This window comes from Vipera ursinii, assembly GCF_947247035.1.
Source record: "Vipera ursinii genome assembly, chromosome: 1".
Classification (NCBI taxonomy): domain Eukaryota; kingdom Metazoa; phylum Chordata; class Lepidosauria; order Squamata; family Viperidae; genus Vipera; species Vipera ursinii.
This window is the reverse complement of record NC_139512.1, coordinates 103,306,159-103,327,857: the sequence shown is the minus strand read 5'-3', so window position 1 is coordinate 103,327,857 and position 21,699 is coordinate 103,306,159. Positions and strand designations below refer to the sequence as shown.

The window sequence follows — 21,699 nt, the reverse complement described above, 5'->3', positions numbered from 1 at the left end:
AATTTCTCAATTTCTTCATGGCCAGGGAACAATGCACACGCATTCCATAATCTACTTCAGGTGATCTCAGTGCACGCAGGCACTTCCGCATCTCTGCATCCTGTCTGTCAAGGAGCTCAGATGCGGCTCAAGGATCAACTGAGTTCCATTTCAGTGAGTGCATTTTCTAATGCAAGATGTGGAGAACGTCCTGTTCTCCAAGCAGCTGAACTGAAATAATATTTTTGGCTTTCAGGTTTTGACTCATTTGTATGATCACCTTTGCATTATAACAGTTCAGGCGATGGAACCGAGGGAAAGAAGATGGAATCGATTATAATTACTATGGGATGGAGACATAAGAAAAGTTTCTTTGTCGTGTCTGGTGTTCAGTGGGTTGTTTAGAGAAGTCATCATTTTTCAGTTACTTGGCTGAGTGGTTCCATAGATTTAAACCCAAATCCATTAAAATATGCTCCTGTGAATAATAGCAAATGCTATTTACTAATTTTTCTGCAATGTTTTATTAGTTGTTAGATTTATAGTCTGCCTTTCTTCCAGGTACTCAGGGTAGTATACTGAGCTCTCTGTCTTCCAATATCTATGTTCACCGCACAACTGCATGGAGTAGATAGCTATGGCATAAAGTAGATGCACTAAAAACCAGTTTGGTGTAGTGAGTAAGGCATCAGATGTAGGGATTAAGGCAGCATCCCACCTAGAAACAGGGAGATCAGGAGTTCTAGTCCCACCTTAGGCACAAAGCCAGCTGGACCACCTGGGGCCAGTCACTATCTCAGCCCTCTGGAGGAGGCAAGACCAGATCAGTTCTGAAAAACTTTGCCAAGAAAACTGCAGGGACCAATGCAAGCAGTCTCTGAGAACCGGACACAATTGAACTGATTTTTCTTTTTTTAAAAAGATCCCACTAAATCATCCTTTAAACCTCCATGAGGGAAATGAATGTGAAACTGAATCCCTCTCTTAATCCAAGAGCCACTGCATCCCACTGACTCTCAGTTGTGTCTTAAGGGGGGCAAAAGAAGCCTAATGGAATGGGATTGGCTCAGCCAGTAGATGGCAAGAAAGCAATGCTTCCCCCCCCCCCACTGCATTACTGTCTCTTTGTGCATTTATTTATTTGGTAAATTTATACCCAACATTTCATTTGGGAGCGCAAGATGGCATACAAAATCTTCCTTTCCCCCATTTTCCATCTAACAACAGCCTTATGGGGTAGATTGAGTTGACAGAGAGGAACCACTGAGAATTTTTGTGCTGACTATAGTCTGGAACGTGGGCCTCCTTGCTTCTACCTAGTCCAACATTTAACCCCCATACCAAGCTTGTTCATAATTCATGACAGAACAAGTGTGTGTGTGTGTTTCCCCCTGGTCAAGGCAGCGTTCCCCTGCAGACCAATCTTCAGAATTGCTCCTGCAAGTAAGAAGTCACACCAAGGGAATGTCTGCCCGACACCTACTTGCTCAGCGTTTGAGCCCCAGTAAGGCAGAAAGGAACCAAGATGGCAACTCAAGAAGTTCAGAAAGTTGCGGAAGGGAGTTCATCCCACGGTCTTGGATAGGAACGAGAGAGATGGAGGGCAACCACCGCGGCCTTGGTCCTGGGGCAGGCAGGCCTCCGGGCGGACATCTTCGGGCAAGGTAAGGTGTTAAGCGCCAGGACGGCAGCTCTTCTCTTGCGAATGCCTCCTTTCCATTCACGCGAAGATGGAGGGGGGGGGGCGTCGCTCTCGCCTCGCCCCCGCCCTGCGCCGGTTCGCTTGGCCAGAGCTTGGCGCCTTGCCCCGGGGCCCCCTCCGCCTTTCCCCTGCCCATAAATAGCCCAGCAGCAGCAGCGAGCGAAGCAGCAGAAGCGGCCAGCGGTTCCTCTTGCCGTCCAGTGAGGCTTGCTCTCCTTCGCCATGTACTCCAACAGAATCGAGCTGCCCCGGAGAGGTCACTCCTCCGACTCCGTGAGCTCCAGCCTGGATGAGAATCAGCTCAGCAATCTTTTATCTCCCCCGGTTCTGAATGGGGTAGGTCCTTCTTCTCCATTTGGAAAGAGGCTTTCCACTTCGTTTCCTTCTTTCTGGGTCTTTGGTCTTCTTCTTGGACTTCCTTGGCGTACTTGTCTTACTTTTTTTTTTAAAAAAAAATAATCCATTTATATCCCGCCCTTCTCCGAAGACTCAGGGCGGCTTACAAGCTTAGCAGTAGCCTTCATTCTATGTATATGCCTGCTTATTAGGGCTTTCACACACACCCCAAGCGGCATTATTACAAAGTCAGCTTATTGCCCCCAACAATCTGGGTCCTCATTTTACCTACCTCGGAAGGATGGAAGGCTGAGTCAACCTTGAGCCTGGTGGGATGCGAACCTGCACTAATTGCAGGCAGCTGGTGTTACTTAAGGAGGCATCAGCCCACTGCTCCACCAAGGCTCTACTTGGTTCTGTTTCTCTGTCTTCTTCCCCCCTTCTCCAAATAAGGGGTGGCTAGAACAAAAAAACAAAACAAAACAAAAAAAAAACAAAACGCCGAACCTTAGAGGTGCTTTGGAATGCCACAATTTAAAGAATTCCATACTCCCCCCTTCCTTTGTAAGGGAACATTTCCTATTTCCCACTGTTCCCCTGAATGTTTTGCACACCTGATGATGCTGTTGCCTGCTGCATTTTCTGCGTCTGTGCTTCAGATGAGAAGTGCATTTGGATTAGGTGAGCTTTTTTTGGGGGGGGGGGGGAAGGGGGCTTAAGTTCTGTGTCTGTCTATATTTATTATGGAAGAACAGGGTGCCTCCGCACCAGAGTGGGTTCTTTGCAAAAAATCCTGCTGAAGTTGATTGTCTGCTCTAACCAAAGAGATTTGTGGGGAGAAGAGGAAGAGGAGAGAGCCTCCCTTGTGAATTGGCAGCTCTTATGATGTTTTTTTTTAAAAATGTGGTGAGGATTGTTCAAAGTTACTCAGATAAAGATCTGACATGGGTACGGAATCTGCTCTTTCTGCTTTATAGCTTTGCTGTTCAAAAAATGCACAATGCAATTAAACGTGAATGAAATAACTGGAGCATTGGCAGGCTTTTATTTAATCAAGGTTGTCTCCAATTGCTTTGTTTCCTAGATTGGCTCTTTTAGCCCGCCTTGGGAAAAGTTGCGTGTGCTTTTTTTGGTCTTGCATCCTTCAGTGGGAGAGAAACGGTGAGACAGACCCAGTTCTGTCAATTCTGCATGAATTCTAGATACCAGAATAAGTTGAGATTTCCTACCCAAATGCCCTTTGGGATGGGATCGATTGACCATAAACTATAGGAACAAGTACATTGGATACTGCCAACAGGCTATTTAACCAGTGCTTTTTTTGTTTGAAGTGGCCACCCAGAAGCCAACAGCCAAACAGAAAAGTAGGCTTATGCACTTAGTGTTCTTTGCTCTATGTTGCGGTAGCCATTCTATGCATTAAGATCAAAAAGTGCATTTGTGTTTGTTCTCTTGTATCATTTGTTTATAGCAGTCCAGGACGCGGTGGCTCAGTGGGTTAGGACGCTGACCTTGTTGATCAGAAGATCGGCAGTTTGGCGGGTCGAATCCCGAGTGCCGCGTAGCAGAGTGAGCGCCTGTTACTCGTCCCAGCTTCTGCCAACCTAGCAGTTCGAAAGCACGTAAAAATGCCAGTAGAAAAATAGGGACCACTACGGTGGGAAGGTAACAGCGTTCCGTGCGCCTTTGGCGTCTAGTCATGCCGGCCACATGACCACGGAGATGTCCTCGGACAAGCGCTGGCTCTTTGGCTTTGAAACAGAGATGAGCACCGGCCCCTAGAGTCGGAAACGACTAGCACGCATGTGCGGGGGAACCTTTACCTTTTACCTAAATCAGAAAAGGTTCTTTGCATAGTGATTCATGAACATGCTCATGTTGTAGTAGACTGTTTAAAAAAAGACTGCTGAGTGTAGTCTTTAATTTAGATTTCATATATTCCTTGGCTACATATTTGGTACCTTTCTCTTTTTCTGGCAGTACACATTTCTGCTACTCTTCTTCATATTTTATTGATCCTAAATGCTAAATAGCGTACACTATTTAACTAACCCAAGACCTTCTAAATTGGTTCACCTACCTCTTTTCTGTCTGTCAAATATGAGCATCAATGTATATTAACTGTCAACTAGTGGTAATAAGGTCCAGCTTGGAAAATGAAGGCTGCATTTTTGGTAGTCAAGATTTCGATTCCTAGAGCATTCTACAATGGTGCCTTTTTCTACAATGGTATATGTATCAAGGTTCGCTACTACAGCATTTTCCTGGTGAGCTAACTTCAGCCCATGGAACTTCAATTCCTGATTTATCATAGGTCTTATGTTTTTCTACTTTTGTGATTTAAAGATGTACACTCTAAAAAAAACCCCACAGAATTTTTTTTAGCTACAATTAAAACTTATTCTAAGCATCCTTTGAAACTCACACATAGAACATATAATGCCAGTATTGATCTTAATTAAAGTAAAAAGTAAATGGAATAACGCGTGGCTGGCTGGGGAATTCTGGAAGCTGAAGTCCATCCATTGTAAAGTTGTAAATGTTAAGAAACACTGCTCTATGGCCTGGATTTCTAAGTAACAAAGTTGAAGAATTACACTGGTAGAGCTTTGAGAGATTATAGTTTTCTCACAATAAGTGTATATGGCTGGTAATACTTGATAGGCACCTCTATTTGAAAAATGCCGTGAATTCAGTGAGAAACTGAAAAGCTCAGCATAACACAGAGATTTATATAAATGAATGGCTAGCCACATAATATATTTTTTTCCCAATGGTGTAGAAAAATTAAAAAATTTAGTCAGTCAGTAAAAAATTTGTCAGTTTTCCATGCCTAAAAATTCAGCACCTAAAATCTAGTTACTACGTTTTCCTTCCCCTCCCCCAATTTCTCTTTCTGTTGAGATGAATTATTTAGGTGATAAGTTTGAGAGAATGCACTCTCTTATGGGGGCTTTGTGGTTGACAAGTGAGATAACAATTCTTCAAATAGATTCATATATTGCATTCGTTATCTTTTTTTTCTGCACTCATGATCAAGTAACAAAATGCTTCTAGCAACTTTGGAACTGTACCTTTCCTTGGGATTATGAAAGAATTAGGAAACAGATGATATGACAGAGGCCTGGATGAAGAAAGCAAGGAAAGGAGGGACACAGATAGAAGTGCCTTAGTGCTAAAGGGCCGATGACAGAGAATAAAGAGAGTGAAGATACCATACGGCAGACATGTCAAACACAAGGCCCGGGGGCCAGATCCGGCCCGCAAAGTGGTTTCATGTGGCCCGCGAAGCCATCCTGGAAACAGTGAGGGAACAGCCCCCACTGCCTTGGCCCTGGCCCAGAGACCCTCCTTCTGCCAGAGACCCTCAGATCTGTCCCACTCCTGCCCAGGCCCCCATAGGCACCCTTGATGAGAACGATGTAGAGCTGGCCACGCCCACCCAGTAGGCCATATGCACTCTAGCCACGCCCACCCAGTAGGCCACACCCACCCTGGCCATACCCACCCGGCCCCCTGAGGGCAACTGCAATGCTGATGCGGCCCTCAGTGAAATTGAGTTTGACACCCCTGCCATACGGGAAGCTTTGACTTGTGCATAAGGAAATCTCTTCTGGGCTTCCCCCTGGCCTTGAATGTGTCACTCAGCCTCCTCAGCTCTTGTGCTATTCAAATGAACCTCACATAACTTGGATCTTCCCTCAGGTGTCATGGTTATTGGTCATAGTCAGGGCTTTTTTTCTCATAGAACGCTCAGAACGGAGTTCCAGCACCTTTTTTGGATGGAACCTTGTAGGATAGGCAAGGTGGGTTGTATGACATGTGTGAGTTCCGGCACCTTTTTCTTTTACAAAAAAAGCACTGGTCATAGTGACTGAAAAATAATGGGATTTCTACTGGAGGCACGACTCTCAAGTTGGTTGAACTATGAGAAAGAATTCCAACTCTTTCTTTTTAGCAAATATGTTGCTGGGAATTGATGGTGATGATGTTTGAAGATTTTCTTGTGAGAACCTAATCCGCTTTCTTTGGTACTAGATTTTATAAGCTGTATTGCATTAAACTGGTTGCTTTTACAGAACAGCAATTAAAAGAGTTGTGTATAAAATAGGTGAATAGAAAATCAATACTGATATTGGAGGCAAAATGTTAAAGAGCTTAATTTGCAAAGTCAAAGGTTTTGTTGATTTTTAAAGTGGCTTAGATTGCTAGGGTGTTTTTTTTCTGCTTCCTGCTTCCATATATAGTATTTAGAAGAGTGTAAGGCAGAAAAACCTTAAAAACATGGCATTCATGAAGTAAAAAAAGTTATAAATCAGGATACATAACAAAACAACCAAAATCATCCCTAATAGTCTCAGCAATCAGAAAATGAAATAAATTCTTTGAAGGTATAGTTTGAAGTCATTTTGATAAACAAAGTCTTAATAGCTAATGAGAGTACAGGAGATTCCCTGGAGAAATTTCTTTTTCTTAGGAATGGTCTACACTTTCTTCAGGCATTTTATTTCAAGCTGTAGAGGTTTCTTTAACAAACATTGTAGAGAATTATCATTATTCAAGTTATTGTGTGGTTTAGGGTATTTTGGCAACAGATTGTGCATTTTTACTGATTTGGAATTAAAAGTTATATATGGACAGCTGGTTTTAAACAAACAGAAATATTTGGCTTGAATTAGGGAAAAGATTAGACAACTGTTACCATTATCTTATCCTATAAGTTAATAATATTTACATTTAGCTTTCCATCACAATTGCCTTGTAATTTTTTTCTTTTTGTTTTTTAGAAAAGCGATCTAAATATGTGTAAAATAATTCAAATAATTGAATTAGAGTGAGAAGGAACACCTCTACCAAAGGGACCTTTCACTGCACCAGGAAGCAAAACTAAACTCAAAGAAAGATTAAAAGATTTACGCTGATGGAGTGGACTTTTTCATCTATTTATTTTATTGATCAAATTTCTACACTGCCCATCACACTTGTGTACTTCTGGGTGGTGTCTCTCTTCTCACAACTACAGCCTTTAATAGTTGCTGGAGGCTTCAATGGGTCTTGTTTGCTGGGTTATCTTTCAAAATTATTGACGTAAAAAGTAAAATTTCTTTAAGTGAGCTAGGTTCCTGGTGTCCACATAGACACATCTATGGAATTTCCTCAGCAACCCTATGAAAGTGGTTTGCTGTTGCCATCTTCTCTGATTTATTCTTTTAACTTCCCAGTTTAGCCTATAGCTTTAGATTTCCTGGGGGGGGGTCTCCCCTCCAAATGAATTAACCAGATCCAATCCAGCTTAGATTTTCTGAGATCAGCTAAAGTCACCTTAGGAAGTTTTAATCCTGCAGAACCATATGTGAATTTATGCTTACTGAAATCTAGATTAAGTGCATCTAACTGTGTTATGTTTTGCATTTCAATTTTTTAAAAATTCCAAAAACATAATTATGTATATAATTGGTTTTAAATATTAAACAAAGAGTGCAAAACTTTTAAAATTGTTTAAAAGTTTTAAAATTGTACCATATGCAGCTATGATGTTCCTTGAAGCAAGTATGAAATGCACCTGTGCATCTCTTATTGCTTTGGTGTATATGTGGGATTAGTTCAAAATATTGTCAGTTCAAAAGCAGTGACAAAGCCATGATCATAACTGTTCTTAATTGAACGAGGCATGCTCCAAGGAAATTCAGAGAGACAATTTATAAATTGTGAGGCTCTTTGAGATCTGTCTAAACCAAAAGTAATTCTTTTCTGAGAAAAATTCTCAGCCCTAAACCTTAGCAAGGTTTATTGAAAAAAAAGAAACATGGCTACAAGAATTATGGCCATTGGACTACTTTCCATCTTTAAAAAAATTGACAGATATCATTGGATTCAACCAATGGGAAATACTTTTCCTTGAAATAATAGAGCATTGTCCAAATTTGATGTCATTCTAAGTAATAAAAAAATAGACCTGACTTACTTAACACTGATGGCTACAAAATTTTATTTTAGATCTTCAAACCAAACTATATTACAAATGAAGACAATAAAGAGAACGAGGCCAATTCATCTGAACAGAGTAGAGCTGCTATTATTTTCTCCTTAAAGAATGAAGTTGGAGGACTTGTCAAAGCTCTAAAACTCTTTCAGGTAAGCTGTTTCTCTTTTCTACAGTTGAATGAATAAATATATTGTGTGGGTATTTCCAGTAGATCGGAACAACCTTGAGAATGCCATAATGCACTCTCCATTTTGCTTTGTTCCTTAAATATTCCAGCTGGTTTAGTACCATTCCATACCGTGGAAAGCCTGCCTAATGATGAATGAGATACCAGAGTCTTATCTAAAGCACTAGTCCACAAGAATTTCTTAAAAATTTGAACAATGGAGAGCAGAATAAAAACTGTGTTTATTTCAATCTTATTGGAAAAATGGTACAGCAGAACAACTCTACCAAAAGATTCCATAGTCTCTTTATGTAATGTTTCACACCACCAGCTGATCACACAAAACATTCTGAAATCCTCTGATGTAGAACACACAAAAAGATATTATACGAGGAATCCAAACCTGACTCAAGGATGGAAAACAGGGAATTAACTTTTACGGGAATGATCCTACGGTGGGGTTTTTTTTGGTCACAGTTCAGTTTCCTGCATTTGCTACTATAATTTTCAATGGGAGCAGAATCTGCCAGTGTAAAATGGAAAACTGATCCACTGTAAACATGGATGTCCATAGACTTATGTTATTGTTAAAATAATGAACGCAGCATAGTGCCATAAAGTGATGTCATTAAATAGGTACACAGAGGCACAACTTGTATCAGGATAGTGCGATACTTCTTTCTTTGGACAGACTGGTTTGACACCCCCGCCCCCAATCTCATCACTGCCTGTGGCTATAAAACTAAAATTTTGTATTTTGTACAAATCAGTTGTAAAACTATTTTCTTTTAGGTGAGTTACTACCTCTTTCACTATTTCACTTTTACATGGAATAGACTGGATGTTTATTCTTCTAATTAAAAATAAATCACAGCTCCTTCTTGCGTAGTCCAAACATAAAGCAATGACTTTTTAAAGATATTTAATTAGTAAATTCAAACAGATTGAATCTAGCTTGGATCACAGCTTTTCCAAAAAATTAGAAGTGGTATTTCTCTTTCTGGGTTTGATTGTGCTGAAGAGGAGGAGAAAGGAGATAGATAGGGTGCAAGGATTCATTTGTTATGACTTAGTCATTTAGTGGGAATTATTTTTTTTAAAACAATAACATATGAAGTATGAAGAATAGAAGGCTGAAGATGAGTATATTTAATATAAATAGTATTTACTATAAATTGAAATATATTATGAATTAATTCAAATAATAAATCTGTTGGTGTAAAGTCTGACCAAATGAATGTTAAAGAAAGACTGTATACCGTAGATGCTATTCATGATCCAACTACAATGGTCTTATTGTTCAGGAAAAACATGTGAATTTGGTGCACATTGAATCTCGAAAATCCAGAAGGCGAAATTCAGAATTTGAGATCTTTATTGACTGTGATAGCAACAGGGAACAGCTAGATGAAGTCTTCCATCTCCTGAAATCCCATGTGAATTTTGTGACGGTGAACCCAATCAACAACCTACAGGAAGATGGTAAGGAGGAGGAAAAGAAGAAAGTGATTTATTAAAATTGCACATGTACTATGAAGACGTCATGCTATTCCATGGCTTACTGAATGAAATTTAAAAATGCAGTTGATTTTGTGTCTCTGTTTTAAGCTTTCACTGATAAATAATAAATAAATCCAATAAAAGTAAGCTTTTCTGCAAGGTGAACTCATTATTCAGAGTTCTGCCTTCTGGGACAATGAAGAACAATTCTTGACTAGCAATTTACATATAATTTCTGGCCTCCATTTCATTTCAAAAAAATTTCAAGAGCATTTTAATATTGGTGTCTTTTTGCATATGCCCATGTTTAACTTTGGTGAGAACTGCAGTTTTGATGCTAATTCAATGCAAGCATCTCCCTTTATTTTAATATAGCTATCCTGTTTCATTGTAAGTACCACAGCAGGAAGCGCTTAGTGCTGTGCATATATATGATAAGAAGTAGTTGTCTTCACTTTTCCCATTTACTTCTTAACAGCTAGGTTTCACTTTGAACTGTCATGAGGCTACTTTCCTTTTCCCAACCACCCTAATTTTTATTAATAACTGTGTACTTTCTCCATTCCCTAGACATGGAAAATATACCCTGGTTCCCTAAGAAGATCTCAGATTTGGATAAATGTGCAAACCGTGTTCTGATGTATGGATCAGATCTCGATGCGGACCATCCAGTGAGTAACGGCCTTTGCCTATGTGTATTTTGGTTCTTTTCTGAAGAAAAGGTGCTTGAATCATTGGAAATCTAACTCCCAAGTTTGAATGATTTTCCCCCCCTGATTTCCATTCCATTTTCGAATTTTGTTTTACATATTAAACATGCTAAAATATGTAGAATTTAGATAAAGCTGGGAACTCTGAAGCTGTGTGAGCTTCAGGGAAAATGGGGTGGGGTGGGGTGGGGTGAGAAAAGTCATACATTTTTATCTTTTTGATGCCATGCAAAAGGTTTTGTGTACTTCCGTTTTCTCAAATGTGTGCTTGCAAGTTCTAAAATATGCTTGCTTGGTGATGGTTGAAATGCCTCAAAAGAAGAAGAAAGATGTTGAATTGAGAGATAAATGCCAGAAATTTGTACCACTCATGGCTGAGGTTGGTGGCTCTGGTGGAGTTTGTGGCATGGTCCACATTATTGGCCCAGTTGTTTTCTCTTGGCAATTACTATTTATTTATTTCAAGTGATGTGTGTGCAGTATGTTGGGATATGAGATCTATATAATATTGTATTGGACAGCTTGTCCTGCTATTAATTGCAGGAATGTATGTAAATCAGTCTTCCCCACTCTGGTGCTCTCTAGATTTACAGGACTACAACTCCCATCATATCCAGGCAGCGTGATGAAAGGCTGAGTAGATATGGGTGTGTGTGGAATTGTAGTGTCGTATATCTAGAAGGTACCAGATTGAAGACTGAGGTAAATGAGTATATAAAAAAGAGAGAGATAATAGATTTCTGGTTGGCTTATATTTACCTCATAAAATGTTCCCAAATGTTCTTTCTCTGGCTCCTGTCCAGCTGATTAATAGAACAAAGCCATTTTAATCTTAATAATGAGGATATTATTATTTGCTTTTGCACTAGGGTTTCAAAGACAATGTTTATCGCAAGAGACGGAAGTATTTTGCTGATTTGGCTATGAATTACAAACAGTATGTATCAGTGTGTACTAAATGCTATTGCTTCTACTGCTATTAAAACAACTGACAGACAAAAAGCACCGAAGACATTTAGAAATATGTACTGAAAGGACATTCCACAAAACAGAAAGTATAGTCAGCTTTCCTTGATGCTCCAAAATCCACACTAGATTTGAACAAAGTAAAATTAAGGGGTCCTCTAAAGTTAATTAGTTGGGCTTCTAGATCTCACCAAAGTGATTTTATTTTCTTGGGGAAAATAAAAGTTAAACTTGAAAAAGGGGTGGAAATTGATAAAAGTTCACATGGGGAAAAATGTAATTGTTTGTTTATAATATTGTGTTACAAATCACAACCCAAGGAAAAACTTTACAAAAACACGCTAGTAAAAATATCTAAAATCAAATTGTGTATTTAAAACTCTTCTCAGCGTTCACTGAATCTTTTAAGGCTTCTGGATAAGTCTTGATGCATTTTCTGGATTTGCTAATTGATAAAGCAGGATTGCATTCTATGAGATTGAAGAAGGTGCTACAGAGCACATGGGAACATTTATATCAGCTTTTTAAGGACACATTTGGCTGAAAGCAACCGGAACAAGGTGCTTGTACAATCTCTGGTCCCCCTTTCCTCTTTGAATGTAACTCAATGTCCAGCTGCAGTAATATATACCAGATCTGTAAAAGCTCAGCTTCCATTTTCCAATTGGCTCAAACTAATTTGCAACCAATGGCCAGTTTGCAGAATAATAGAAAAGATGCCATTATGCAAAATACCCACTGTTTTTCATATTCAACAAATGTTAATGAACTGTACATTATTCTTTAAAATTCTTTCTGTAGTGGTGACCCAATTCCCAAAGTCAAATTCACAGAGGAGGAAATCAAGACTTGGGGTACTGTATTTCGGGAACTCAATAAACTGTATCCAACCCACGCGTGCAGAGACTATCTGAAAAATCTGCCTTTGCTTTCAAAGTACTGTGGGTATCGAGAAGACAACATACCACAGTTAGAAGATGTGTCCCTTTTTCTTAAAGGTAAGGGTCAGATGCCTGTTCAGTGTTGAGCTCTTGCTGAAGCAGAGGTTCAGTTACAGAAAGGGTGCAGTAAGCTCTTTCTCCACTAAAGACCACATTTATTTGGAAAGTAATCTGTTGGTCTGTTTTGGAACAGTTCTTCATGCTATGTCTAGATTACAGTAGGTTTCTGTTTGATGGCTTGCGTTTACCTTGACTGAAGAGGCAATGAGGCTCTTTGGTGAGGTAAAGAGGTTGAGGTAAAGTTGAAGCCTGTTACCCTGATAAGGTGCTTCATATCTCTTAGGAGCCTCCTTCAGTGCCTGTAAAAAAACCCAACCCAACCCAAGCAAAACCAGGAAATGCTAGATAGGTGGTGTTTTGAAGAGCACAGGAGTGGGAGAATCACCCACTGCTTTGGAAACTGAATCAAAGGGATGTTTCTCTTGAGCTAAGCACCTTTGCAATCCTGCATACAGTAATGGCGTTAAAAGTCCTGCAGAGGGTACTACTATTACTACTACTACTAAAGTTGGAAGGGACCTTGGAGGTCATCTAGTCCAACCCCCTGTTCTGGCAGGAAACTCTATACCATTTCAGACAAATGGCTGTCCAGTCTCTTCTTAAAACTTCCATTCTTGGAGCATTCACAGCTTCTGGAGGCAGGTTGTTCCATGTGCCATGTGCATTGGGTAAGATGAATGCTGAAAAGCATCTGGAGTTCATTAACCAAAAGGCAACGATTAGGACAGTAATTGCTATGCAATCTCACTCCAGTATCCAGTGTCAACTTGTCTGTCAAGTTGCTTTTAAGAGTAAATTGTTAATAGTCTAAATATATTAAGGCTGTCCTGTCTTATTATGAACCTGTCTGTTGATAAATAACTGCAGCAGAAGTCCATTTGAGCATTCTATCCCGTAGACCAGGGGTCCTCAACCTTGGGAACTTTAAGACTTGTGGACTTCAACAAGTCTTTGCTGGCTGAGGAATTCTGGGAGTTGAAGTCCACAAGTCTTAAAATTCCCAAGGTTAAGGACCCGTGCCATAGAGAGCACTATTTGATGTGTACAGTGTTATGTGTACAGGCTATTTTCTGTATCAGTTCTAACCTGGGAAATCCACTTTCTGCTGCAGTATATTGTGTGATTGACCCCTTCTGTTTTGGAAAGGGTGTTTTTACCTTTTTATCAAAATATGAGGTTTTGGATATTTATTTATAGTAACATTTCTGTATAGCCTAATGTCAAAATAACTCAAGGTGGCATATCCATGCTTTGATGTTTTATCATATTATTAACAGTGCTAATGTTCTGGGCACACCTCAACTTCTCCAGCTTCTTGCTGAGACATACATTCCTATAATCCCAACTGGGCCCGTTTACTAAATCTGTTACAGATGACTGCTATCACCAATTCCCCCCTGTTGTGATATTTTGATGCCAAGTTCATTTTCAAGATTGTATTGAGAAAAATATAAAAGCCACTTATGAACTATTCCTTGGTTTTGCAGAGCGCACTGGATTTACCATCCGCCCTGTTGCCGGATACCTGTCACCCAGGGATTTCTTGGCAGGCTTAGCGTTCAGAGTATTTCACTGCACTCAGTATGTTCGGCACAGTTCAGATCCTCTTTATACACCAGAACCGTAAGTGGGGATTGTAATACACTGATTTTGATTATATGTCAGCCCTTAATGGTAGACCAGGTCAGCAAATAGGCACTGCAAAAAATACTACCATCTTGAAAGTCTGACAGAATTTCTCTCCCCTCCCCCAAGTAATACCAAAGAGAGTCAAGGTGGTGCAATCTTGAGTTTCTTTCCCACGCTAAAAAAGATTATTGTGGATTAATCTCTTTACTAACCTCTTTATTAACCTCTCTACATTATAACAAGCTTCTTCAGATCTATTCAGTTTGGAACCTGAGTGTCACAGATTATTATTTTTTTAATATTATTATATTGCAAATTGTACTAGATTATGTCAAGCTGAGTCATCTGCTGCTGGGACAGATTTCTTCCTTTAGAATGGACTTGGGAGAGGGAAGACAGCAAAATTGAAAGTTAATTTTTTGGACAAACTATTATTATGCTGAATAGAATAGAATAGAATAGAATAGAATAGAATAGAATAGAATAGAATAGAATAGAATAGAATAGGAGCTAGAAGGGACTCTGGGGGTCTTCTAGTCCAGCCCCCTGCTCAAGCAGGAGAACTTATACCATTTCAGACAAGTGACTGTCTCTAGCCTCTTTTTAAAATTCTCCAGTGATGGAGTGCCCATGATTTCCAAGGGCAAGCTGCTCCACTAGTTAATTGTCCTCACTGTTAGGAAGTTTCTCCTTAATTCCAGGTTGCTTCTCTCTTTGGTCAGTTTCCAAACGTTGTTTCTTGTCCTGCCGTCTGGTGCTTTGGAGAATAATTTGACCCCCTCTTCTTTGTGGCATCCCCTCAAATATTGGAATACTGCTATCATGTTGCCCCTGTTTTTCCTTTTCTTTAGACTAGCCAAACCTATGTGTTGCAGCCCTTCTTCATATGTTTCTTTGATCATTTCAGTTGCTCTTCTCTGAACTTTTTCCAAAGTCCCAACATCTTTTTTGTAGTATGGTGACCAAAATTGGTTGCAGTATTGCAGGTGTAGTCTTACTAGGGTTTTATAAAGTGGTAATAATACTTTGCGTGATTTTGATCCTATGCCTCTGTTTATACAACCCAGGATTGTATTAGCTTTTTTTGGCTGCTGCTGCACACTGCTGGCTCATAGTGGAGTGATTGTCCACTAGGAGTCCAAGGTCCCTCTAACAATTACTGTTTTTGAGCCAGCTATGTTAATGTGAGATGGCTTACACCCAGCAATTGCAAAATATTGCAATTGCAAGTTGTAGTATCACCTTGTTTTCTCTGTTTTTCAGGGATACTTGTCATGAACTTTTGGGCCACGTCCCTCTTCTGGCTGAGCCCAGTTTTGCTCAGTTCTCACAGGAAATTGGACTGGTATCACTTGGAGCCTCAGATGAAGCTGTTCAAAAGCTGGCCACTGTAAGTAGAGAATCCTGCCCAGTGCAATGTGTTCTAGTTGTATGGCAGGGTTTCTATCCATGTATCCCTCTTAGCTATCTCAGACGTTTTAAAAGGGGTATCCTTTTAGCAGAACAAAGTTGGAATATGGCCAATCCTGGTTATCTGGCTACAGTTGGTCATTTGCCTCCAGCTCACTGGGGTGTTTATTCCAGGATCATGGCAGATTGGCTTATGTAAACAGCCTGAGTGTGAATGAGTCAAATTAATCTTCTAAAAGTACCACTGATTTCAGCAGGCTTTTCTGGACTGCAAGCTTTAGCTCAGGAGTAACTGTGATGGGGTGGAGAGGAGAAAAAAGGCTAAGATGGCAGACAATCCTGTGATTGAAGCCCTGACCCATTGTATATATGCACTGAAGCGGTGATACTCCACCATCTTGGCCTTTTGCCCCCAATCCCCTATGCCTGGATACCATTGCTTGTTTTCTGTAAAGAGACCGAAAATGAAGCTGGATTAGGAAATCCTTTTCTGGATTTCATTCCCTTTCTCCTCTTTGGCCACAAGAACGTCCTGATGTTCTGCCTTGGTCCCTAATTGTTGGATTCCCCTGTTTCTTTATAGAATGAATGAATGAATGAAGAAAGGAAGGAAGGAAGAAGGGAAGGAAGGAAGGAAAGAGAGAGAGAGAGAAAGGAAGAGAAAGAAAGAAAAAGAAAGAAAGAAAGAAGAAAGAAAGACTGCAGTTTTGTATGTTCCTATCTCTTGGGCTATAGGGCAGGGGTAGGCAACCTTGGCTCTTTTATGACTCATGGACTTCAACTCCCAGAATTCCATTCCATAGACTCTCAGGAATTCTGGGAGTTGAAGTCCATGAGTCATAAAAGAGCCGAGGTTGCCTACCCCTGCTATAGGGAAAAAGTGGCAAAACCTTTCTACCTCTTTGTTTCAAAGGAAGGTCTACATTTTCATGGATTCATCAGTAAATTTGAGGTTGAGGGGAAACCTAGCTTTTCAGCGCTCCACTGTGAATGTAAGGGGGAAAAACACTGTGGAAGGGAGAGTGACAAGTGATCATTAAACAGAGGAGAGGTGGCATTCCTATTACCACGAACAATAGGCTATTTGACTGGAGGTGTTTGCCTGTAATAAAGTGAAGTTCAGCAGGCAACTTGAACAAAATCACTTCAAGTGGCACAAGTCAATGCACAATACTTTTGTTACATAACAGAAAAAGATGGGAGGTGCCTTCCCAGTGCAGGTGGAGCACAATATAATGCATTCCTGCCATTGAGCAATGATCAGTTTACTGTATTGGTACTGGAGTTAGCGGTTCTTGTGGATTAAGCCACCCAGTGGCTTAAAGGACTAATACCTTAATAAACTGCCCAAATATTTTTCTTTGCATGAAAACCACAAAATGGCTCCTTCCAAAGAGGGAGATTTGTTCATTCTACAGCACTTTAATAATATCAAATTTTGTTTTCCATCTTACAAAAAGAAAAAAATATATCAAATTTGCAGTTCAGCTATTTTTGTTTCTGACCATTTCCTTTAAATTTGCCACAACAGAAGATTGCTGGAATCTGTGTCGTGAGCTAGAGAATATAAATAAATCTGCCTTTTAAATTAACTATTTAATTTAAATAGTACTGAAATGATACTCTGGCGTTCCTTCAGGAGCTCAACACAGCATACATAAAGGTCTTTCATACCATTCCACTCCCCCAAATGAAACTGTGAAATAAATGGAGCTGTAAGCAAGTGACTGATACCAAGTCATTTGGTAACTTTGAGTGGCAGAGGATAATCCTGAACCTGGGTCATCTTCAACCTCATTCAACATATTACCATAGTACCATATCTTTAATAAGAGTACATGAACTGGGAAACACGGGAGCAGTATTTGCCTTGTGGGATGATAGAAATTCCACTATTTTTTTCCTCCAAACTGGATACTGCATTTTCAAAAAGGTTGATGGCAATGTAGAAACTTTATACACTTTAGAAAAAAAAATGTTGAGTTGCTTTCCTTTTGTGTGTGGCTAAGGAAGATAAGCCATCTGCCATAGGAAAAATTATGAAGGGATCTTCTATTTTTCATTCATGGAAGGGAACCTAACCCTACAGTGGTACACTGCTACTATTTCTCAGAGTGGTTCTCACATTTTTGTAACTCTTGAGATCATCTAACCATCTTAGCCATGTTGACTGAAGTATTATTGTCACTGAAGGCTGAGGCCACAGCACATTCTAGGCTACTCTGTCCACCCCAATTTCCCATCGTCCTGTGCGCTCCCACAGGGAGGGTCTCCTCAGGGTACCGCCGGTCAAGGATTGCCGACGGGCGATCCACAGGGGGAGGGCGTTCTCTGTGGGTGTGCCTGCCCTATGGAATCAACTGCCAATGGAACTCCGGACTGCCCCCGACCTTCGTTCATTTCGCCGGGACCTAAAAACTGGCTCTTTGAGCTATCTGGTCTGGACTGAGGGGTTTAATGTTTTTAAATTGTGATTTAGTTTTTGCGGCTAGACTTAATTTAATTTAATTTTAATTTTATATTGGATTGTTTTTAAATTTTGCCTTGTAAACCGCCCTGAGTCCTTTGGGAATAGGGCGGTATATAAACCGAATAAATAAATAAATAAATAAATAAATAAATAAATAAATAAATAAATAAATAAAATGTTCTTGACTAGAATTCAGCTTAGTTACCGGTAGTGATGTAAATCCAGACAATTTGGGTTTACTGCTGTTCAGTTAGCCATGAGATGGTGTGTTGCATGGATACAGCTGATATATCTGGAAACATTGGAGAAATGGCTTTTACTTTCCACCAAGACATATGAACACTCAGTGTTTATGCTTTATTCACTGCGTGCATCTCTGTTAGAGAGCTGCTACTTCTTCTCATTTAGCTTTCTTCCTTCTCAGTGCTACTTTTTCACAGTGGAGTTTGGCTTATGCAAACAAGAAGGGCAACTGAGAGTCTATGGAGCTGGCTTGCTCTCTTCTATTAGTGAATTGAAGGTAAGCCCCCAAATCACCTTCAAAATACTGCCGGTAATTTAGTGTAAAAACTGTACACTCAAGTGGAACTTTTATTTATTTCATTTGGCTTCATTGGTTCTTCTGCTTTAGACTTTCACTTGAATGGCTGTTAATGCCCCAAACAGCTTCAAGGAAATCTGTCATTGGTTATCTTCTCAGTGCGGGATATGATATGGTGTTTGATTATGTGCTATCAAGTTACTGTCAACTCTTTGTGACCACAACTCTCATGAAATAGAGCCAAGGATCATGCTGGAGATGACCAGGCTGAGCCTGAGGGAGGAGGTCAAGCGTGTCATCAGTTTGGGGTCCCTTCGTGCCCAAAACAGCTCTAAGTCCAGCCCTCCTTGAATTCCATTGATTCTTATCTACCACCAGTTTGCCTTGATCATTAGTAGTTCTGATTCTTGTAATGAGCTAGCATGGAATAAGTTGTAGTCATCTGAACAGACCTTGGGGTCCTGATTTCTTGCACCTGACAGATCACTGAATACAACATTCATGGGTTTCAATATTATATGTACTAGCATGATATTTTATTTACCCCATAAAATATTGTTTATTTAAAGCAAGTTTGGCAAAAGGAAGCTTGGGTTAACAAGAATCTAATGTATCCAGCAATGTCATTCAGCCAGTCCAGAAATATACAACCTAAAGTCCCTGACCAACACAAAGCCCTCAAAAGATTTCAGTGTGGCCCACAAAAATTCCCAAAATGTGCTACCAAAGAATCATCTTGAATGTGACAGATAAGGAGGAATTATGACTATCAGTAGAATTAACTCTACTTAATTGTAATTACATATAACTGAAGTGAATTTTAGTTTTGATCTTAGTACCACTTACTAGTTGGGTGACTCAGAGGTCAAGGGTGACTCTTAGTTTGAAGGTTGTGCACTTTGTAGAGCAAGACAGATTCTTAAGGATTACAGTAAGTAAATAAAATAAGAACAAACAAAAATCATTAAAAGTTAGGGTCCAAGTACAATGTCATGTTATAATTTTAGGTTACTAGCTATCTCAATAGATTCTTCAGTACTGATGTCTCTAAAATATGCACATTTCTATCTTTTCTATTTTGGTATTTCTGATAACCAGCATGCGCTCTCTGGAAATGCCAAAGTCAAGCCTTTTGAACCTAGTGCCACCTGCAAGCAAGAATGCATGATTACTACCTTCCAGGAAGTTTACTTTATTTCTGAAAGCTTTGAAGATGCAAAAGAAAAGATGAGGTAATTTACTGTTTGCCACTGGGAAACTGAAAGGTGGCAGAGTGAAAGGCGAATATATTCTTAGTCCCACTCCCTGACCTTGGGGAAAAAAATAACACCTTATCCCAGGGGTGTCAAACTCAATTTGATTGAGGGCTGTATCAGCATTGCGGTTGCCCTCAGGGGGCCGGGTGGGTATGGCCAGGGTGGGCATGGCCTACTAGGTGGGCGTGGCTAGAGTGTGTATGGCCTACTGGGTGGGCGTGTGCAGCTCTACATCGCTCGCATCAAGGGTGCCTATGGGGGCCTGGGCAGGAGTGGGACAGATCTGGGGGTCTCTGGCAGAAGGAGGGTCTCTGGGCCAGGGCCAAGGCAGTGGGGGCTGTTCCCTCACTGTTTCCAGGATGGCTTCGCGGGCCACATGAAACCACTTCATGGGCCGGATCCGGCCCCCGGGCCTTGTGTTTGACATGTCTGCCTTATCCCATTCAGGTTGGTGTTAGGTCACCAAAAGGCCTGATGCTCAAATGCTACTTGTAATACAATGCAGTGCTGCCTTGAGGTTTGCCTTTTCTGTTATATTTCGTATTATCAAGGACAAACACAGCCACACTGAAAAAAATGTCAAATATTTTAGATACTGTTATTTTCCTTTTTTCCAGCAAGTTGGTCATAGACAAGGGAAATTTGCAGTTTTTCTGTGGTTTATGGAATAAACTATGATAGCTGGCTTCACCAAAAGGGAAAACTACAAGTCAAGCAAGCAAACAAAATTACGACTTATTTTGCTGTGTGATCTCAGCTTCTGCATCCATTTAACTTTCTCATTCATATCGTTTTTCCAGGATATTTAATTTGGGGGCGTCTCTGTGCTTGGAGTATCTTTCTTTTTTAATTATTTCTCTGGGTTTATATTTTTCCAAGTTAGGACAAATTTATGGACTATTTCTCTCCTTTCTCGTCTCTTTCCTGGGACATTATTTCTGCACAGGTCACAATAGAGTAGGAAAATGTTGACTAAAACTCCCATAACTCCTTGCCACTGGATCTATTAGTTGGGGTTGAAAACATTTAGAGGCCATTAGTTTGTTTATTTCTGGTCCACCCTATGACAACTGCCATGCTTTTTACTCTTTGATGGCAATCATTCAATAGATTAGAAACAGTGGTAGGACAATTATGAAGCTATTTAAATGTTTAAACTGAAAGTGCCACTATGTAGACAATTAATTCTCCTTTCCCCCCCCATCTGAACAGAGAGTTTGCAAAGACAATCAAACGCCCATTTGGAGTGAATTACAATCCATATACCCAAAGCGTTCAGATCCTGAAAGATCCACGAAGTATTGCACATGTGGTGAATGAGCTACGGCATGAACTGGACATTGTCAGTGAGGCCCTCAGCAAGATGGACAAGTAACTGAGAATCTAACCTGTCGAATAACCTTTCTGCATTCAGTAGCTGTGGATTCCACACATACACATTCTAGCAAGATAATCCTGCTTTTGTGCTTCGTGCAGAATGCTTCTTTCCAAAATGATCAATGAAAGGAAAATGTTTTTGTTTAAATATAGTTTCTTGGAAGATTCATATCAATGTTTACATACCACTCTTCCCTCCTCTTTTCAGGTCCTTTCTCAATAATTTGAAAAGAAAGTAGAATAATTTTATCTAGAAAAATTTATAGACTATATTATGAAATGCTACATTTAAAAGCTAGTGGTCCATATAGCCCACTATTCTGTGCAACCAAGGATGGCTAGTATTAGCTGCTATGGAAGGAGCAATAAAACCTTAAAACTATCTCAAGAAGCCTGTGTTCTGATTTATCTCCCAACATGTTTTTTTTGTTGCAAAAACCACAGCTATAACCATGTACATACATACTAGTAAGAATCAGTTGAATACAATGGTATTATTGTATTCAATAATGTAATATTTCTTATTTCTGAGTATAAATAAGTTCATTTGTTTCTGAGTAAGGACAGCATGTTCCATTTTGTCTATTACATTTCTATGTGAATAATATCAAACAGAATACAGCGTTTATAATTTGGGAAGTTGTGACTGAATTTGAACATCATGCTAAGC

General features: G+C 39.9%; 1 protein-coding gene across 1 annotated transcript; it reads left to right on the top strand.

Moving 5' to 3' along the window:
• Positions 1-1,903: 1,903 nt before the first annotated feature.
• Positions 1,904-21,420, top strand: TPH1 (tryptophan hydroxylase 1; the record flags this gene model as incomplete). The annotated part of the gene is made up of 11 exons (XM_083350285.1): positions 1,904-2,017; positions 8,015-8,152; positions 9,474-9,651; positions 10,240-10,340; positions 11,249-11,316; positions 12,147-12,343; positions 13,834-13,969; positions 15,239-15,365; positions 18,280-18,375; positions 19,495-19,628; positions 20,865-21,420. 11 exons carry the CDS (start codon positions 1,904-1,906, stop codon positions 21,025-21,027), a joined length of 1,452 nt encoding a protein of 483 aa, XP_083206411.1. The 3' UTR covers positions 21,028-21,420.
• Positions 21,421-21,699: the final 279 nt, after the last annotated feature.